At 41.2% G+C, this 22,442-nt stretch overlaps 1 protein-coding gene across 50 annotated transcripts in view; it reads left to right on the forward strand.

The window, feature by feature from the left end:
• The window catches only part of RIMS2 (regulating synaptic membrane exocytosis 2), a 466,814-nt gene that overhangs the window by 377,036 nt on the left and 67,336 nt on the right, over positions 1 to 22,442 (forward strand). For 47 of the 50 annotated variants that reach the window (XM_078393641.1, XM_078393664.1, XM_078393670.1 and 44 more), the window contains one exon: positions 16,685 to 16,705. The exons of the other annotated variants lie outside the window; for them this stretch is intronic. In XM_078393641.1, coding sequence (XP_078249767.1) covers positions 16,685 to 16,705 — 21 coding nt within the window. The remainder of the gene's footprint in view (positions 1 to 16,684; positions 16,706 to 22,442) is intronic. 50 annotated transcript variants of the gene reach the window in all.

Consider the following 22,442-nt stretch of genomic DNA (forward strand, 5'->3'; position numbering starts at 1 on the left):
TGGCTCCTGCTACTCCTTCTCCGAGGTCCTCTTCTAAAAGGCTGAAATCCAAAACTCCTTCAGTATCGACGTCGTTGTCGAAATCGCCATCGACAAAAGATCCTAAGAAAAAGGAGACGGTTAAGCAAAAGAAGTCCAAGTGACCTTCTAAACCTGCTCAAACCCAAGACCTCCTGCCAATTTGGGTTTCCATGACATCCCCAATCCTGGAGGAGTCATCTAGGGAATTATCAAACCCGGATTCTCTTTCCGAGGCGGGTGGTTCTGTACCACCTCCTCAGACTCAGGCTCCGGTATCAATACTGAGCCTGTTTCCAACCATGGCCATTCTGAGGCTGATGTGATTTCCATCCCAGCCTGAGCCCATTCGAGCCCTATTTCTATCAGGCAGGCAACAGTGATTCGGCTGTCTAATTCGGAGACTTCACCGCACCAATCTCTTCCTCGTAAATGATTGGCCAAGCATCGTATCTTGCTGGCTCAACATCGTACTTCTCCGGTGCAGCAGTAGCCCCATCATAGGGAGGTTATTTTTCTTCCTCCCTCATCCCAACGCAACTTGATCTCGGGGTATGAGGAACATTTTTACATGGAGGTGGACTGCCGCAGTGGTTGATATCGCTATCGTGGAGATGAGCCCGATCCATATTATGACACTGGCGACTATGTGAAATCTATGTATATGCATTGCCCTCTGCGTCTTCTCAGTTGCCATTGCCATCACCTTCCTGACATTGATACCTATCCTATTATCAACTTGAACCTCTGCCAGCAAAACATACATCTAAGCGTAATCTTCAACAAGTTACTTCCCAACAAGAGCCTCCTCCATCGAAGCGCTCCCGTGCCCCTTCAGCACCATCTTCATCAGGGTCACGCCTGAAGATGTCTCACTCTCTCTCCGGTCAGGGCACAGCTCCAAAAGTTCCCGCTCATCTCAAACCACTGCTTTGGTTCAAGTCCCTTGAGCTCTAGCTTCCGTATCGGAAGAGTACCATCGTTCGCCATCTCCCCCTCTCTCTTTTACCAGGGGCTCTTCAGTCTCGACAGTCTCTGAACAGGACCTATCTTCAGAGAGTTCTAGAGAGTCACCTTCAAATCTACCAACCCCCAACTCTGATGTGGCTGACCTTCATCCCCCATCACCTTCTGAGGACTTGACCTCTTAATTTCAGTTAATTTTACACATGGCAAAATCATTGGAATTAGATATAGAACAACCACCTCCTCCCAGACAAGACCTTGTCTTTGATGATATAAACCAGGAAAAAACTCCCCCACTCCCAGACAAGACCTTGTCTTCGATGATATAAACCAGGAAAAAACTCCCCCACTGAGTTTGGCATTTATTCCAGCGATGCTAGACCTCATTAAGGAGTTGTGGGACAAGCCGTCAACATCTCTCTAGATCACTCATCGTGATGAAAATCAGTATACAGTAGACTAGAGCATATGGCAATGATACTACGTTTCTGAATAAGCACCCATCCCCTAACTCTATCATTGTACAATCCAATCAATCCCAAGCAGGAAATTGCTCTAAGGTACTCCTACTAGCAGGGAAGGTTGAAAGCTAGATGTTTTAGGTCAGTGGTCTCCAACCTTGGGCCTCCAGATGTTCTTGAATTTCAACTCCCAGAAATCCCGGCCAGCAGAGGTGGTGGTGAAGGCTTCTGGGAGTTGTGGTCCAAGAACATCTGGAGGCCCAAGGTTGGGGACCACTGTTTTAGGTCATTGCCTCTATTCCCTAGCTTCATTTCTCATGAGGGTCTTAAACTACTGGGCCGCCATGGGAGCCTACCAGAGATAACTATGGAACAAGGTGCTACCAGTTCTCCAAGCCGTTCCTGAGGGTACTAGGAGCAGTGTCATCAATACTCACCTGGAGGCAACTACATCAGTTAAGCAGCAGCGCCTAGTATCCTGTCATATGGCTGATGCAGCTTCAAAGGCCGTGACATGTGCTATTGCCCTTAGAAGGCATGCATAACTGTGCTCAGCGGAAATCATTGATGATGCCAGATCCCATATTGAGGAGCTTCCTTTTGATGGTGTTAGCCTGTTTAATGAGAAAACAGATGAAGTAATGGACAACTTGCACAAGATCCACAAGATAGCTTATTCTTACTTTGTCCAACAATCAAGATACCAGTGTAACCAGTGGCGCAGGCCCTTTACCTCTCAGCAATCCTATCATCAGGCCTACTGTCCTTACAAGCCCCCTGCTCGGGAGAAGTCTACTCCTCCTCCTTCCTCTGCTGCCCCTTCTTATCGGTCACAGGCTCCTACTCAACATCGAAAGGTCTCCCGTCATCCCGCAAGGAAGAATAAACAATATCTTTGATTATCCTATTTTAAACCCATCACTCGGTCGTCTTCACCATTCCCAGCTGGCACCTTTTATGAACGAGTGGTCTATCATCACCAAAGACTCTTGGGTGCTCGCCATCATACGTTATGGTTGCCTGTTAAAGTTTGTAGACCTCCCTCCAACTGGTCTCCTCAGACCCATGGCTTTCTCTCCTGCTCTGGAAGATGAAATTTCTGTACTACTTCAGAAACATTCTATCAACCCATTCCCTCTCACGATCTTCTGAACGCCTTCTATTACTTCACAGTTCCCAAGAAGGATGGTGGACTCTGACCAGTCCTAGGCCTCAGACTATTCAATACTTATATTCATCCAAGATATTTTCGTATGGTCACCCTGGATTCGGTCATCCCTCTTCTTTGTCCAAACAATTGGTTTGTCGTTATAGACCTGCAGGATGCCTATTTTCATATTTCCATCCACCAGCTTCACTGCAGGTATCTTCGCTTCTACTTCATGGTTTTGGCCTATCAGTTCTGCACTCTCCTCTTCAGGCTTTCCACCATCCCAAGAACTTTCACAAAATGCATGGCTCCAGTGGCAACCTACCTTCGTCTACACATCTTTCTGTATATAGATGACTGGTTGATCATGGCTGCTTCTTACCACAAGGCATTAGCAGATACCAACTTTGTTCTTCAGATGCTGGCAGACCTCGGCCTGCAGGTCAACTTTGCAAAATCTCATCTCCAACCATCTCAGATCATGGACTATATTGGTGCGCGCCTAGACTTAGTCAAAGCCAGAGTCTTCCTTCCTCCCGAATGAATTCAGAAACTACGTTGAGCGATCCACCCTTTTTGTCCTTATGCCAAGTTTCTGCCGACCATACTTATCATCTTCTAGGTCTCATGGCCTCAACCACGTCTGCTCTCCCACAAGCACAACTGAAAATGCACTCTCTACAGGCTTGGTACCTGTCTCAATTCAATCGTTTGACAGACAGACCTACCAAGTGTCTGTAACTCCAGAGCTCACGAGTCAGCTAACATGGTGGACATTCATGTCTCACCTTCTAGTGGGTTGTCCATTCCGGCCCATTCAACTGATGGTCCAGGTTACAATGTACGCCAGCCCAACGGGTTGGGGTGCACACTGTGGCCCTCACAAAATCCACGTCCTGTGGTCCAGGCCAGAAAAACTTCTTCACATCAACCATCTAGAGATGCTGGCGGCCGTCAAGGTGTTTCACACCTTCTATCCACTATTGTAGGTCTAGGGGTCCAGGTGGCCATGGACAACAACACGACCATGTATTATATCAACAAGCAAGGAGGCACCCACTCGTTATTACTCCTATATTTGACGATTCATCTTTGGGAATAGTGTTACGACCACCATATTTTTCCAATCTACATTCATGTGTCAAAAGAAGACAACGATATTGCCGACCGTTTGAGTCACCTGTCCACTCAAACTCACGAATGGGAGCTCGACAACTCAGTTTTTTCTCAGATCTGCAATCGATTGGGAACTCCACTATCAACATGTTCGCAACCCAGGACAACTCCAAATGCACCAAGTTTTGTTCTAAAGTAGGAAGAGGCAGGAAGTCGGATGGTTGTTGTGGGTTTTTCAGGCTCTTTGGCGTGTTCTGAAGGTTGTTCCTCCTGACGTTTCACCAGTCTCTGTGGCTGGCATCTTCAGAGGACTGGAGTAGGAACTCTGTCCATGCTCTGGACTGAGTTCTCTTGGCGATGCCTTCATGGTGAATTGGGAAGATGATCTCCTTTATCTGTTCCCTCCCATCCCACTAATTCAGCAGACATTAGTCAGGATATGCCAGCTATGCACCAGTGCCATTCTAGTGGCCCCATGGTGGCCTCGACAACCCTGGTTTACCGCCCTCAAGACCATGGCTTCTGAGTTCCTGAAGTTGCCTCCCCAACCATTTCTTCTTACCCAGGATGCCGGCAGGGTCTGCCATCCCAACCTGGAGTTGCGCCACCTCACAGCTTGGAGGATTCCCCCGGTATAGCAGAGGTTCTGGCCAAAGCCAGAAAACCCTCCACCAAGCTGTTGTATTCTTACAAATGGAATGACCTGTTCTATGGTTGCAAAGCGGCGGACATTTTGGAACTGAGGTGTTATGGGTGGGCGGAGCATGCACACTATGGGGAAACATCCTACTAATCATGTTTCAAGCTCTGCAGGAGATGCCGTTCTGTCCCTTCAGCGCTGCCTGGGGAACGTACTGCAATGGATGTAGGAGAACGGGCTGAGGCTGAACCCGGACAAGACGGAGGTACCGAGGGTGGGCGCCCCCACAGCTGGGGGACTGGGAAACTCCCTCTCTTTTGGGGGGGTGACTCTTCCCGCCAAGGATGGGGTCCGCAGCTTGGGGATCCATCTGGACCCGGCACTCACTATGGAAACTCAGGTGGCGTTGGTGGTCCGTACCGCCTTTTTTCACCTTAGGCAGATAGCCCAGCTGCGGTCCTATCTCGATGTTGGGGCGCTCACTACCTTGGTGCATGTGCTCGTAATCACAAGATTAGACCACTGTAACGCTCTCTACGTGGGGCTGCCTTTGAGGCTGCTGCGGAAACTTCAGGTGGTGCAGAATGCGGCAGCCAGACTACTCAGTGGAGTGAAAAAGTACCAACATATTTCCCTCACTCTGGCCGCATTGCATTGGCTGTCCATCCACTTCTGCATCGACTTCAAAGTGTTGATGCTTACGTACAAAGCCCTAAACGGTTTAGGGCCTCGATACCTGGCGGAATGCCTACTCCCACCAAGATCTACCCGTGTCAGGAGGTGAGGCTGAGGAGCCTAACACCGAGGGAGGCCTGGAAGGAAAAGACAAGAAATTGGGCCTTCTCGGCGGTGGCTCCTCGCCTCTGGAACAACCTACCTCCTGAGATTCGTGTGGCTCCCTCGCTGGGTACCTTTAAAAATCAACTTAAAACATGGATGTTTCGGCAGGCCTTCCCTCCAGTCAATCCCTGATGCCCTCTTTCTTCCTTCTATTTGTCTATTTTATTATGTTTATTTTTATGTAAAATTGTTTTATATATGTGCACTGTTTTATTTTATACTGTTAGCTGCCTAGAGTGGTCTTAACCGACCAGATAGGCGGGATATTAAATAAATAAATAAATAAATAAATAAATAAATAAATAAATAAATAAATAAATAAATAAATAGAGAGAGAGAGAGAGAGAGAGAGAGAGAGAGAGAGAGAGATTATTCCGAGGAGCCCTGTCCCTTTGTGTGGATTCAAAGAGGACTACTTGAAGAACTATGGTTACAGGTAAATAACCTCCCTGTTTTTTGGTTCAGGACCAACTATATCGCAGATTGAAGTTTAGCCAGTTGTTTCAAGTTCTGTTTGGGTTCTGAAAAATGAAAAGGTTCATTCCATTTTCTGCTTCAAATTTGGTTTGACTCAATACTTCGAATTAAATATACATAGTATTTCACTGTTATAATTAACAGTTTTAATTGTGAGATTTGTTTTTATAGCCTGATTGTAACTTTGGTATCACATGAATGACATACTATATTTTGATAAAATTTTAGCATTTATTAATAGTTTATACTACTTGTGGATTGTAAATAACATTGCATTTTTGGATGTGATTGTGAAAAACAAGCTTCTAGTATATATAAATTCTAAGTAGCTGACCTTTGTTTATCAACATTATGTTTAATGATCTCATTCATTGAATTGCATTAGGGTAGATAGTTTGTGTCTTAAATTGTACATGCAAACTTAATTCTATCAGTCCCTGATGTATGAGAGCTTGATGGGTGGGTGACCTGTTGTGCCACTGTGAGCACTGTCTGTTCTGTACACTGAATGAGGTAGTGTCTGGTGTGGCGGCGGTGGGGGGATTATCATATTCTGTTTTCCCAATTAGTTTCATTGTATTATATACACAGACAGAACTAAGGAAATTGATAAATACTGAATAAAGCTCAGCAAAACATAATTTATATTAACTATAGATGTTTTAAATAAATAAATAAATAAATAAATAAATAAATAAATAAATAAATAAATAAGGACATATAACTGTGATCTGTATAAATAGGTACTGCCTTTTGCCTATGCAGCCAATTGGCACATATTAGAATTTCAGTTTCTCCTAAGTATATACAGTGGTGTCTTGACTTACGAACTTAATCCATAATGAAAGGGTGTTCTTAAGTCACAGCAACTTTTCCCATAGGAATGCATTGAAACACGATTAATCTTTGGCTTGATTCTGACCAACAGAGATGATTTGGTGAGGGAAGTGGCAGTAAGGGGAACTCTAGGTGAGAGTGACCATGTCCTTCTAGAATTCTTGATTTCAAAGGAAACAAAAGCAGAATGTAGCCACATACTTCTGCTGGATTTTAAAAAGCCAATTTTAATAATCTCAGAACAAGGCTAAGTAAGGTCCCATGGCAGGAGATCCTAGCAAGAAAAGGAGTCCAAGAAGGGTGGGATCTTCTTAAAAAAAGAAGTTCTAAAGCACAACTACAAACAATTCCTAAAAGAAAAAAAGTGGGAGGCAGCAAAAAAGGCCAGTGTGGCTTCACAAAAAGCTCAGGGAAGACCTAAAAACTAAAAAAGACATGTACAGGAAGTGGAAAGAAGGCCAGTCCACAGAGTACAGAAAAGTAGCAAGGAAATGCAGGGATGGCATCGAGAGGGTAAAAGCTGAGAATGAGCTGTGGTTAGCTAGGGACACAAAAAGCAGTAAAAAAGCATTACAGTGGAACCTCTACTTACGAACTTAATCCGTCCAAGACGATGTTCGTACGTTGAAATGTTTATAAGTAGATGCACCACTTCCCGTAGGAATGCATTGAAAACCGATTAATCCGTTCCGGCCGAGTAAAAAATACCCCCCAAAATAAAAACAAAACACGGCAAGCCCCTGGGGCTGCAAAAAAAGAGAACTAAAACAAATCCAAAAATAAACAGAAATATAACCCCACCAGCCCAATCCTACCCTGCAAAAGACAATTAAAAAGCAAAAAGCAGCACCTTACTTCCATCGCTGCAACTGCCACTGCCAGGAGGCCTCCCGGGCTCCAGCCACCACTGCCGGGACAGGGCTTCTCTGCTGCCATCGGAGGCTTTCCCAGGGTTTGCTGCAAGTGCCACCTTCCTCCGCCACAGCGCGGTTGTCCGCCGCCATGGGAGGCTTTCCCGGGGCTCGCTGCAAGTGCTGCCTTTCTCCACTGCCATCCGTTGCCGGGCCAGGGTTTCCATGCTGCCAATGCAGGCTTTCCTGGGGTAGACCAGGCCTACCAGGGCCCAGCAGTGGATGGTGGCAGAGAAAGGCGATGCTTGTGGTGAGCCCCGGGAAAGCCTGTGGCAGCGGCGCTAGAAGCCCGGGAGGCTGAGCCTCCCTTTTCCTAACCGTTGGGGTGAAAGAGCTACAAAGAAGCAGCCTCTTCGCCACCAACAGTTAGCAAATTTAAATTTCCCGCCCCTTTCCCCTGCCTTTTTTTCATTTGTACATTGAAGCTCTGTTTGCAAGTAGAGACAAAATTTTGCGGACGGAGTTGTTCGTAAGTTGAAATGTTCATAGGTAGGGACGTTCGTAAGTAGAGGTTCCATTGTATTCAGGTATGTGAGTAGCAAAAGACAAGCAAAAGACATAGTGGCACAGCTCCGCAATGGAGATGGGAAAATGATAACAGATAACAAAGAAAAGGCAGAGGTGGTAAATTCCTATTTTAGTTCAGTCTTTTTCCATAAGACAGACTGTGAACTTCCAAACAAATTGGAAGTGCAAGGGGGAGGGGACAGGACTGCAGCTGGAGATAGATAAACAAATAGTCAAGGAATACCTTACCACCTTGAACGAGTTCAAATCTCCAGGGCCAGATCAACTGCATCCGAGACTACTGAAGGAACTGGCTGAAGAACTCACAGAACCGCTATCCATTATTTTCTTGAAATCATGGGAAACGAGGGAGGTGCCAGAGGATTGGAGGAGGGCTAATGTTGTCCCTATCTTCAAAAAGGGCAAAAAAGAGGAACCTGGGAACGACAGGCCAGTCAGCCTGACATCAATCCCAGGCAAAACTCTGGAACAGATCGTAAAGCGGTCATTGTGCAAGCAGCTACTGTAGAAAACAATGCAGTAATAACTAGAAGCCAAGGCTCAGTCCTGGCCCTGGTGCTCTTCAGTATTTTTATTAATGACTTGGATGAGATAGTGCAGGGAATGCTTGTCAGATTTGCAGATGATACAAAATTGGGCGGAATACCTAATACCCTAGAAGACAGAAACAAAATTCAAAATGACCTTCATAGGATGAAGCTCTGGGATGAAAGCAACATAATGAAATGCAACAGGGATACGTGCAAAGTACTGTACCTCGAAAAAGAAACCAATTTCACAATTACAAGATGGGGGATACCTGGCTCAGCAAAACTATGAGAAGGGATTGTCGCAGATCACAAGCTAAATATGAGCCAATAGTATGATGTTGCTACAAAAAAAGGCTAATGCTGTTTTAAGCTGCTTTAATAGAAATATAATTTCCAAATCCCACAAGGTGCTAGACCCCCTCTATACAGCACTGGTTAGGCCTCACCTTGAGTCTTGTGTCCAATTCTGGACACCACACTTCAAGAAGGATGCTAAGAAATTGGAACCAATTAAGAGGATGGTGACAAGAATAATCAGAGGGCTGGAAACCAAGCCTTATGAGGAAAGGCTGAAAGAATTGGGCATGTTTAGCCTTGAGAAAAGAAGGCTGAGAGGTGATATGACAGCACTTTTCAAATATTTGAAAGGCTGTCATACAGAGGAGGGGCAAGATCTGTTCTCAATCATCTCAGAGTGCAGGACACACAACAATGGGTTGAAGTTAAAGGAAGCCAGATTTTGGTTGAATATCAAGAAAAACTTCCTAACTGTAACAGCAATACAACAGTGGGACCAGTTACTTCAGGAGTTGGTGAGTGCTCCAACAGTGTAGGCATTCAATATCACCTGGCAGATATGCTTTGCTTATATTCTTGCGTTGAGCTGGGGTTGGACTTGATGTCCTTATAGGCCTCTTCCAACTTTACTTTTCTATGATTCCTGGTCCAGAGCTGGTTAATATCACAAGTATAAGGTATTATTGGATAATAAATGTACAATGACCACTTCTAGTACCTTTGCTCAGATTTCTCCGCTCACTCTTTCTGTGTTTAAATCAGAGCTTCCAATCAGCAAGAAATGATTACTTCTAAGAAGGCCATTGCCATCTACTTGGCTGATTACCATCAGGACCTAATGAAGCTCTAAAATCTCTATTTCTTTCTCTTTTTTAATTAAATTGATACTGGTTAAAGTGTGTCCAAAGTACTGTGTTTTCCTGTAGCTGTTGAAAAAAGTGTGCTAGTGTTAAATTATTTACTGAAAATACCTCACCCTGGAAAGTTTGACTTTATGTTGAAAGCAGTAGAAAAGCTGCCTAGGTATTTTCTGTCTGAAATCTCTTTTTGACACCACAGAGCCCATCAGCAAAACTTTCATCATGACTAAATCTAAATATATTGATTGGAAGGATTGTGCTTACAGTTAAACCATGTATCATTTATAGGCTGGATGCTTTGTCTTTTACCAGATGCTCTGTGTATGGTCCCCAACCTTTAAAAATTGCAATTGTTCAACAGATCTAAGGCATGTCTTCAAAATAATTCACTAGAGAACTGAATTTAGAACTGATTGAGAACTGAATCTAAGCCACCAAAACAATCCAGCATCAAAGGCTTCTAGAACTTTGGTGAGCAAAGTCTTCCTGCCCGGATTTAAGACTGCTGAAACATTACAATAGATTCACAGAAAATAATAAAGAACAATTACTTTGTCTTATGTGATTGAGAAATACTGTATAGCACAAGCAGAAACATATTTAGGAATCTCAGTTGATGCATAAGAGATTGGTGATTATGATGGCTTCTCAGAACAATACTCTGTTGTGTGTGTGTGTTTAGTCGTTTAGTCGTGTCCGACTCTTCGTGACCCCATGGACCAGAGCACGCCAGGCCCTCCTGTCTTCTACTGCCTCCCGGAGTTGTGTCAGGTTCATTCAGAGAAGCATAGTCTTTGTGGAGTTAAAAAGGAACACAAATAAGAAGAAAAAGGACGAACTAAATAAAGAAAATAAAGAGTAATTAAAAATATAAGAACCAGATCAAAACCTTTTTTTAAAAAGCATGTAAGAATAAGGTTTTTGCTTGGCATTAGGTGCCAGGCAGGCTTCCCTATGGAGGAGGCCACTTGGGATTCTAATCTGGATCTAACAGTAACTGTAACCTGATCTTTCAGAAAGTGTAAAATCCTACCTTAAATACACTGAACATCATAATGAACAAATATCCAACCCGAGAGCCTGTCTTGTTTGGATTGACCAACATTTTTTTGGTCTTCCATGACTTATTCCAGTGGCTTCCTTTTGTTATTAAAGAACATGGGGAATAATATGTGAGTGTGAAATAAAAACTGAATGTGAAAGTAAATACAATTTCTTTATTAGATGCTTAGGAGCCACGAATAAGCTAGCTAACAAGGCTGCAGTCACACGAGGAAAATATCCTCTATTTATGCTCCAGTTAGATTGTAGCTTAAATTTGCAGTCACATGACACATGGCCATTAGTAAATCATTTACCTGGCCAGAGTCCTAACTTCCCGCTCACCTAGAGGCTTCTGCTATGTTTGTTCTGGTGTGGTTCAATACATTTAGTAATGACATGGCATGTGTATACAGTCCTATCAAAACATTAAATTAAAATCACTGTTGAAGGTGGTTGCTGTTACTATCACGCAGCTGTTCTTTTCCCAAAGCCTTCTTTGCCTTAAATCCAGGTGGGTCTTCTTCCCACAAATGGGCAGGAGGAGGGGGAGAGAGAAAATGGCTCCTCACCCCCTTTCCTGTCCTCCTCCCCTCACCTGGCTGAGATAATGAAAGCATCACCTCTTGCTTTCCTGTGCTGTGGAATGGTGAAGACAAGCAGGGGCTGTGCATGCTGTCAGTTATTGTGGGTGCAGAGGAGGAGGAAAGGGATGGATCTTGACTCCTGAGAGTTGGGCCACTGTGGAGGTGTCCCAGGGGAGCACTACAATGCTCCCCTGGGACACCCCTGCTAAGTGGGGCAGTCAAAACGTGCCACCCTGAAGAGCAGCATGTCATCCTCACAAGCCTCCCCTCCCCTTTCTTTCTCTTTTGGAAATTGAAGGGGTCCCTGTACTCACCTTGAGCTCTGTAAAAGCCCCTCTTCCCTAATACATGCAAGATACATGGGCACTGCTCAGACAGCTCTCCTGGAGACCTACAGCTTGAGGAACAGAAGCAGGAGGCAGAGATTGCCCTCATCAGCTTGTGGCCGTCTTCAACAGAAGCGTGGGAAGGTGGCTATACTTTGCTTGGTGGCGGTTCATCTGTCTTTTACTCCCTCCAGTTTTCAAACACCATTTGCTCCAAAGAAGAATTACCCTCCTCACTTTTCCAAACAAGAGAGAAAATAATTCAATATAATGGTATAGCCATCCATAATAATTCAAACTGAATAAAATAAATTGGTAGCCCCAAAACACATTAGGACACTAATCCAGGTATATATACTACATCACCACAATGCATTACAACAAAAGGATGGAAAGTATCGCTAACAGAGAGGGACATTTCCCTGGTGTGACTGCTGCCAGGCTTATCCAAACTATGCTGAATGAAACAGTTCTGTTAGCAGCAGAACCCCAAGTATGAGGTGTTATTTGTTGTTCTTATGTGTCATTGAGTTGCTTCTACCTTTGCTTTATGGGAAACTATTCTGTTTCTCCATACTTTGAGATTAGCTTCTTGTCTACAATATAAATTATGCATGAGGACAATCAAATACTAAGACAATCTAAACCTTTTTATCATTCATTCAGTCAAAGGCTTTGCTGTAATCTGGAAAGCATGGAATGACTTTCATCAGCAATTTTTGATACCGTCCAATAGCCAATATGTTTCCAATATGCTCTCCAATGTCTGTCCCTTTTCTGAATGCAGCTTGGGCATCAGATTTTCTCACTGGTAAAAGTCTTTTGTTGCAAAATCTTGAGATTACTTTGCTTGAATGGGAGATTGTACACAAACTATAATGTCATATTTATCATGGTGAACCTGAGACATCTGGTACATGTAACATAGTTTGAAAAGAATTATCTTGTAGTTTTAGAATTGAAAAGAATTATCTTGCAGATGTATTATTACAGACCATCAGTGAGAGGCGTAAAATGTTCCTTCTGTACACTTTTCTAGGAATCTAGGAATCAGTTGCAGAAGTACACTAATTATTTTCAGCATTGTGTGAGAATGACAGTCAATGTTGTATTATGCTATGTAACAAAATTCTCATAGTGTGAATTTAAACTGGTTCAATAAAAGAAAAGTTCAGCCACCCACTTAATAGCTTTTCAGTATTATTGTAAAGTAAAGCTAGAGCCAGGACCTGTCAGCATTTTACAGCTAAGGCTGTTATAGTTAAATGAGGCAGCAAATAATACTTCGCCAAGTTCCTATTGGGCAGGTATATGTACATATCTCAAGGTTGCACACACAGTAGTTGCACTTACACCAAGGCAGAAGTGCTATCCCCAAAACACTTCTGCCAGCACAGTGTGCAAAACCAATTGTACAATTCCATAGTGCAATTCCTTGTTGCTAGGCATAATGCACAACACATTTACAGAAGTGTAAGTTTATATTATGCTGCCATGAACAATAGTAATCTCTTATATGTTATATCATTTATTCTTTGCTGTTTAGTCATTAAGTTGTGTCCAACTCTTCGTGACCCCGTGGACCACAAGCATGCCAGGCCCTCCTGTCTTCCACTGCCTCCCGGGGTTTGGTGAAATTCATCTTGGTCACTTCGGTTACACTGTCCAACTGTCTCATCCTCTGTCATCCCTTTCTCCTCTTGCCTTCACACTTTCTCAACACCGGGGGCTTTTCCAGGGAGTCTTCTCTTCTCATGAGATGGCCAAAGTATTGGAGCCTCAGCATCAGGATCTGTCCTTCCATTGAGATTTCAGGGCTGATTTCCTTCAGAATTGATAGGTTTGTTCTCCTTGCAGTCCAGGGGACTCTCAAGAGTCTCCTCCAGCACCACAATTCAAAAGCATCAATTCTTCGGCAGTCAGCCTTCTTTATGGTCCAGCTCTCACTTCTATACATTGCTGCTGGAAAAACCATAGCTTTGATTATGTGGACCTTTGTCGGCAAGATGATGTCTCTGCTTTTTAAGATGCTGTCTAGGTTTGTCATCCAGTCCAGCTCTCACTTCCAGACATCGCTACTGGAAAAACCATAGCTTTGACTATGTGGACCTTTGTCGGCAAGGTGATGTCTCTGCTTTTTCAGATGCTGTCCAGGTTTGTTATCCAGTCCAGCCTTTCGCATGATGTATTCTGCATATATGTTAAATAAGCAGGGAGACAATATACAACCTTGTACTCCTTTCCCAATTTTGAATTAATCAGTTGTTCCACATCCAGTTTTAACTGTTGCCTTCTGTCCCACATAGAGATTTCTCAGGAGATAGATAAGGTGGACAGGCACTCCAGTTTCTTTAAAAACTTGCCATAGTTTGCTGTGGTTCACAGAGTCAAAGGCTTTTGCGTAGTCAATGAAGCAGAGGTAGAGGCTTTTCTGGAACTCTCTGGCTTTCTCCGTAATCCAACACAGGTTAGCAATTTGGTCTCTAGTTCCTCTGTCCCTTCACAATCCAGTTTGTACTTCTGGGAGTTCTTGGTCCACATACTGCTGAAGCCTGCCTTGTAGGATTTTGAGCATAACCTTGCTAGCATGTGAAATGAGTGCAATTGTATGGTAGTTGGAGCATTCTTTGGCACTGCCCTTCTTTGGGACTGGGATGTAGACTGATCTTTTCCAATCCTCTGGCCACTGCTGAGTTTTCCAATCTTGCTGGCATATTGAGTCTAGCACCTTAACAGCCTCATATTTTAAGATTTTAAATAGTTCAACTGGAACGCCATCACCTCCACTGGCCTTGTTGTTAGCCAGGCTTTCTAAGGCCCACTTTACTTTGCTCTCCATGATGTCTGACTCAAGATCAGCAACCACGCTATCTGGGTTGTCCAGGACATCCAGATCTTTCTGGTGTAATTCCTCTCTGTATTCTTGCCATCTCTTCTTGATGTCTTCTGCTTCTGTGAGGTCCCTACCATTTTTGTCCTTTATTATGTCCATCTTTGCACAAAATGTTCCTCTAATATCTCCAGTTTTCTTGAACATATCTATGACTTTTCCTTTTCTATTATGTTCCTCTATTTCTTTGCACTGTTCATTTAAGAAGGCCCTCTTGTCTCTCCTTGCTATTCTTAGGAAGTCTGCACTTAATTTTCTGTAACTTTCCCTATCTCCCTTGCATTTTGTTTCCCTTCTCCCTCCTGCTATTTCTAAGGCCTCGTTGGACAGCCACTTTGCTTTCTTGCATTTCCTTTTCTTTGGGATGGTTTTTGTTGCTGCCTCTTGTACAATGTTACGAGCCTCCATCCATAGTTCTTCAGGCACTCTGTCCACCAAATCTAGTTCCTTAAATCTGTTCTTCACTTCTACTGTGCATTCATAAGGGATTTGGTTTAGATTATACTTGAGTAGCCAATGTGGAGAATATATCAGGAGTCTCCTACCAAGTCTCCTCAAACTGAAGAAGGTACTTGGGTGAGTAGTGAAACATTTCAACCTAATAAGAAAAATGTCCAGTTGCCATGACTCAGCTTCTAGATAACCTCACCTGGATTACAGTGAATTTTCACAGATTTATTTCATTACTCCTACATTAAATAATGTTGTAATACATATAAAAACCGTCCTGACCTTCTGCAAGCTGGCAAAGACCTTTTTCTTCAGGCAGATTTTTTCTTCGAAATTGGCTGCCTAAAAGAGGTTTCCGAAAAATGGGGCTGTAGGTTTTTTCCCTATAAATATTATTTGTTTTAATATTGTAAGCTGTCTTGGGTCCTCTTGAGGACAAAGGCACTGCCTAAATATTTTAAATATATAAATATTACGATTGCTAATGACATTAAGAATTAATTGGGGCAGGGGGAAAATCCCAAACTACTGTTGCAGCACAAAAAGCTGCAATTTCCTTTGAAAGGAAGGTGGCGGTGGCTTCAAGAAGCATGATTCTACTTCAAAATGAAGTGTACACTCTGAAACTTTTCTTTTCAAATAAAACGTTGCCTTTCACCATTGTACCATCAAAATTCCATGCTGTTGTAAATGCAAGCAGCTGTAAGGAACGCAAAATAGTCAGTGGCAGCATGTGTATAAGTTAACAATATTTTGGGCTGTTTATATTATGAACCTGCATCCAATACTCAAAAGTTCCTTTTGTTCTTTATTGTGGATATATCATAGTTTTAAATCCATTTTCCTATCTTACTACTGTATCTGATTTTGTTACTGAATTATGGCTACTAATAATTTATTTTAGGATCTTTGATCCCAGCAGCTCATGTTACAGATTCAGATTTTGTAGTGCATGAAATATTGCCATGTCTCTCTTTTTAATCATGTATACACCATGTAATGATGGCTGTGCTGTATGGTTTTTCTGAATCTGTAGCTCAACTGTAATACTAGAACAGATGAACTGACTATTCCTCTTTCAACCAAAAATATATTATGTATATAAACAACTGGGGAGTATAGTGACTTACAGTTGCTGGATGTGTACATTCTTCAGAGAGCAATTCCCTCACTATGTAAATGTGCATACTACTGAAAAATGTTTCAAATGTTTACACTTTCAGAAAATAACATGGTACAGATTTCTCAGCGCACGTGTGTTTTTGTGTTACCACAGAACTGAGATTATTGATATATTTTCTTAAAAAGTCCTCCATTCTCATTCTATATTTTGAATGTGTGGTGTTACTATTAAGTACTGTTAGTTACCTCATACACATATCTGCTGTGACTGTCTCTACTGAGCTAGTAGCCAATTTTTGTGCCTGTAGAAAATTGAAGAGGGACCTGCAAATTTCATTCCTAGTGGTGGTAGTGCTGGTGTAGACAGTATTAATCATTCTAGAAGTGAACAAATGTCCTCTGAGAAGGCTGTATGTTAAAGCCACAGACATGGCCTGTAAAGTCAATACATTTATGCAAATAGAACACTAGCTTTGGTTAACATGCAAAGGAATTAATTAATTTGGTAAATTTTGTTCATGCGTCTTTTATATTTAAATTCCATGATTTATGTTTTTTATCTTCATTTTTATTTTTGCATTTTCCCCTCTTTCTTCCTTCTTTTCCCTCAACCCCCCCCCCCTTTTTCACATTGCAGTGCCAGAGAATGGGGACGAAGGTAGGGGCAGTTACTGAATGTTTCATTTGTAGATGTCACGGACTGTAATATGTGTGTTGAATGTGTCCTTGGATTGAAAATATTAGTTTAAATTGTTGCCTCAATTTGCCTTATTTACAATTACAAACTTTCTAGCACATTGTGCTCTCTGAGCAACTCATCAAGGCCTATCTCACTGCATCTTAACAAACTTCAGTCCCTCCTTTCTCCCATGTCTTAGCTAACAGATACACTGATGGCAGGTCACACACTTAAGCAGCCTATGCAGCTATATTGCAGTTTCCAAAGCTTGGGAAAATTATTGGTTTTGATAAAAGCCCCTGGAATCCCCTAGTCAGTATTGACAATCCCCATATTTTTCTATCAAAATGAAAACCAAGTATCACTGCATTTGAAATTATATAGGAATATATACATATACTTAAATTCAGCCAATCATAAAATGGGTGCATAAAACCCATTTTTGGTAACTGTATACAGGCTTGGTATCTTCATTCAGTGCTTAGTTAGATTGAGCTTTATTTCTTCTGTAAGAGCTGTCTTGTTCTCATATTCTATGGTTTGTGTGGCTGCAAAGATGCCACAATTACTAGTCAGAGACAGATGCATCCTTGCAAAAACTGTCAGTACTTCAAGGAACAAAACAGGGCTGTCCTGAACTACTGCAAAAGTATGGAGAAGGAGACCATATCACTGTCTAAACATTTCAGTTGATACAGATATGTTCAGCCTTTTTTGTAACAAAGAAGGACAGCTAACAAAAGACACTGTGTTCCGGTATTTGCACTGACTTCCATTGTCTTCAGGAATAATTTAAAACATTGATTTTGGCCTGAAATGAGTCATATACTGGGCTCCATTTGCCTCAAGGATCACTAACTCCCACATATGTGATCTTGACTTTGAAAATAAATTGAAAGCTTTCTAGCTGCTGTACTGAGCAGCACATAGACAAGCATTCCAGTTGACTGCCCCACAGATATGTAACTCAGTTTCAAGATTCACTTAAATGTAAAAAGAAGTCCTTGTAGAACCATGTGTATAAAAGCACATATAATTAGGTGGGTTTTTGAGAATATTTCATTTGATTAATTCTTGAGAATTCAGATAGCAATATAATATAATATATAATAACTGGTTGAGTAGAATTTTTGCATAAGAGAAAAGCTGACTTTTGAAAGCAGATCAAAAACTTCAAGAATGAATATCCTCAAAAATAAACAAGCAGTGGTTAGTAGTAAGAGAAAAATAAGTTATTTTTTTATTCTTCCAAGCAAGTGTCCACAGAGATACTCTGTGTTTGTAACCTAAGCTGAACATGAATACCAATAAAGCAGAAGACTTTTTAAATTCTGGGAAGGATGACACTTGGAAAGAAAATAATCTTATTAGCTCACAAACCAAAATATCATAGGTCACTTATTTTTTCGTTACAACTACTTAATTATAGTGCTTGCACTAATAATTAGACTTCTTTCAACTGTATGAAACTGACATCTCCCATCAGGCGTGTCATTTGTTTGAACATCTAATCACTATCCTAAGCAAGACAGGCATGAGCTATCCAACTTGTCATTTGGGTAGCACTATTTTTAGCCAGTAGCAATATTTTTAGTCCAGTCAATGAAGCATTCTGGTGTTCCACCGAGTTCTATACACTGTCACAGAAATGCTGAGGCACATGTGATCTTAGAGCTAGCCCCGTGATCCTCTATAACATTGCAGAGATCGGTAGCACATTTATTGGATTGGAGGTAGCAAACAGCTTGCCTTGTTACCAGACAAGTGATTAGGAAGAGACAGACTGAATCTGATACTTGTGCAGTTTCACAGCACATGGGATTATAATTGTACTCTGCTAGCTCTGTAGGTAGATTCACTTGCACATTAAAAAAAAAGACTAAAAATATCAGTTCTAAACCAAACCCCTATGCCATATATGTGTGTACTTTCCCAAACATTTAACATTTGAAGTCAACATGATTATTTCCTCAAAGTTGGCATTGTGTTTGGTTTCCCACACAAGCTATTTGCTAACTACTCAGAGATGTATACATTGTTCTGAAAGACATTTTCATGATCCATACAAAAGAGTCTCCTTAAATTGCCATGTAGTCAGATATTTAATATTCTATAGAGTGTTAAATGAGCAGTATAGGTCGCCAGCTCAGATAATAACTAGTAGTCAGACCAAAGAGTTTAACAAAATTATGCAAAAACAGTCATGACTGTAATTTGGATATGGAGGGGAGCAAGGCTGGAAGGGAATTGTTTTTCACGTGTTTTATAAAGAGTTATGTGACGCGCCCCTCACGTGCCCCCAGGTTGTTTCACTAGCCTGAGGCCTACAACACATTCTCTCCTGTCTGACTCTAACTCACTAAACTCCCCAGACTGACTCACCCCTCCCTTCTAGTTTCTCTGGCTCTGCCTCCCAACAGCTCCCTCCTACATGAACCAAAGCACAATGATCTCCACAGTTACATTTTCAAATATTTCCTACATCCAGACAGGTTCAGATCTCATTGTTTAAAACAAAAACTGTAGTGGCACATTTCAGCAGCTGCTGTTTTCCAAAAATAGTGGAGTTGGCAGCATTCAAGGAAACTGCTTTGGGGGAAGCAGTACAACTGACATCTATCTGATCACCATACAGTGAGGTCTCGACTTACGAACTTAATCCGTATTGGAAGGCAGTTCTCAGGTCGAAAATTTCTTAAGTCGAATCTGCATTTCCCATAGGAATGCATTGAAAACCATTTAATCCGTATCTGCTCTTTTTGTCCATAGAAACTAATGGGAAGCTGCTATTCCGCCTTCTGCCACTAGAGGGGGATATTTTTTCTTTTTTTTTCTTTTAACCTAAGATGACTTAGCTTTTAAAAAAAGGGAAAAAAAGAGTTCGTAACTCGAATCTAAGTTCGTAAGTCGAGTCCATATATTCCTATGAGAGCGGTTCGTAAGTCGAAACGTTCGTATGTCGAGCCGTTCGTAAGTCGAGACCCCACTGTATTACCATATTTTTAAAAGGCACAAACATGTAAATGTGTTTTTGAAAACAAACTATGAGCACTGTCCTAAGGGAGGTGTTTTCTCTTCTTAACAATATATACCTTTGATATTAAATGCAGCAGCACCCTAAAGCAAGTACTGTATGTCCACAGCAGAGGCATTGATCTGTCTTGCACAACTACAGAATTTGAACATTTGAAATTGCTTCTTTTAAAAAGCTTTAAGAATAAAAGTTTGCTTTAAATTACCTGAAATAAATTATGTGGGTTAAATATATATACTATACATATGCTTACTGCCTTTGGAGCAAGGAGGAGCATATGTTAGTTTGTTTGAATATCATCACCAGTTTTATAACACTTTTATTGTGAGCATCACATCTGGGCAGAAAAAAAAGAAAAAACTAGTAAAGTTCATATACACCTGATAGAATTATAAATAGATTTATGTTTACATAGTGCACTTTGTATGGGCTGGATTGTGTATTGGACTGGAACATAATTTTGAGAATTTATATTGAAATACTTGTTCAATGCTTATACAAGTAACTACTATGTAGACAATACTGAGAAGAGGTTAGGAATACTAGTAAAACTTGCTCATATATAGTTTATTTAGGTTCTTTAATGTGAATTGCTAATAGCTGGAGCTTTCATTTGGAAATGCCCAATTATTCAATTTCCTATAATATTTTTCTTTTGTCTGGCCACAGAAAATCATTGCAATGATGACAACGCACTTAAAAATTACACCAGAAATCTTTATACTTCACTAATTTAGTTTTTCTTTCAGTATGGGATTCGTACTTTTAAATAATTGTCTTGGCTACACTTCTGATTTATGTCTAAATGAGAAAAGTATGCCTTTTAAGTTGTGCAATTATTAAATAAAACCGAAGCCCATACATATCTACTTAGGGGTAGGTCCCATTGCAGTTAATGGGATTTACTCTCAGGAAAGTGGATACCTGTATGCAGTTGCAGCCAAAACATACTGAAGTCTGATCTAAATTTTTCAAAAGCCCTTTTCAGTGGTGGTTGTGCAACAGTTTGTTATTTTTTAAAAGTTTTCTCACCTCATTTGTTACATCATTTCATTCTGTCATTCTGGACCTTCATTCTGCTATTCTTCACTGTAGTGCTCTATTTCTGATTGTTACTGTAAAAATGCTATTGATAAACTTTTAGCCTAAGTTGTTCATGTACACAAACACCTTCTTGAATGATATGTGCAATCACAATTTCACACTTGAGTTAATGAAAGTATTATTAGGACCTTCTTTTCACATGCATGTAGAGTAGCCCCTAACAGAAGATTGTTTTGTCAGCGTCTGAGTTCTAATGTATTACTTGTTAGTTTATGCCTCCTCTTGTTATGTGGTTTGATGCTTAGCTAAAGGTAACCATTACTCTTAACAGACATGCAGGTAGTTCCTGCAAAGATTAGAAAGCTACTTCTCAAAAATAATTAGTTCCAATTACAGTTATAAATCCTCTGAAGTCTAGAAGTAGTTAATTGCCACTATAGGATAAATCAGAATGTTACAGCCTATTTCCTGTGGTAGGTAATAGATGACTATATAACAATATTTAACACAGTTTTGTATGCTTCAATGAAGTATTGATATGTTGCCATCATAGGCTGAAATCTTTGTATATAACTTATTAAGTCCTGCAGAAACATGGTGGTGTCATCAGTGGGGAGATTTTCCATAAACATTCTTATTTTGTCCTATAGCTTTTCTAACTCCCATTTAACCAACTTTCATCACATGGAAGCTGTGAGAGCAGCAGGACAAAAGAAGGAAGTTTCTAGTTGTCAAAAATAACTGCCACCTGATAACATTACTGACAGGGAGAGGATTTCCATAGTTAAATAATTTCTTCTCCTGTTCCACAGCTTCCACAGAATAAAAGGGGTCAGAAGAGCCATTGGATACAAGTAGGAAGTTTTAATTGCTGAAAACCAGCCCTACTGATGATACCTTCTGTAAACACATACCACAAGTATTTCAGCCATCATGTATCAAACTTAGTAATTCAAAAAAAAAGAAATTAGGTTGGCAGATTATATTTACATAAGTGAAACTGCATAAGTCACACTAGCAAGATTGTCTGATAATAACAAATGTAGAGATGCCACTAGAGGTACCGTATTTTTTCATGTATAAGACACCCCCATGTATAAAATGCCCCCACTTTTATAATCCAAAGTCAATAAATCTAAGTGGGGCTTAGCAAGCGCAGGGGGAAAGGGATCAAAGCACTGCAGAATTGCTTTGATGCCTGCTTTCCCCTCCACTTGTTTTTGTTCTCTCCTCAGCTTACTTCCATGTATAACATGACCCTCAATTTTTAGTATAAAGATTTTAGACAAAAGTATAGTCTTATACATGGAAAATATGGTATATGCTGCCACTACAGGCCAAAATACCTAACCGTCTATTTAAACACTTCATTAGATACCAGTGTTTTAGTAACATACTCATGGTATATTGAAGTTATATAGTCTGTTAAACAGCTATTACAGTCAATCAGCTTCACCATTCCAGATTTTTTACAAACAGGTATTTTTATACAAAATAGTCTCTTCATAGTGACATAATTTCCCCCTTCATCACAAAACCTCTATGGGTTCTGAGTACTCGTTTTCTTTGTTGTGAACCTGTGGGGGCTGAAGAACAGGAGAGAGAGTTCTTCAATTACCATATATTGGCACCAGCAGG

The sequence above is a fragment of the Pogona vitticeps genome, chromosome 4, assembly GCF_051106095.1.
Source record: "Pogona vitticeps strain Pit_001003342236 chromosome 4, PviZW2.1, whole genome shotgun sequence".
NCBI classification, from domain to species: Eukaryota; Metazoa; Chordata; class Lepidosauria; order Squamata; family Agamidae; genus Pogona; species Pogona vitticeps.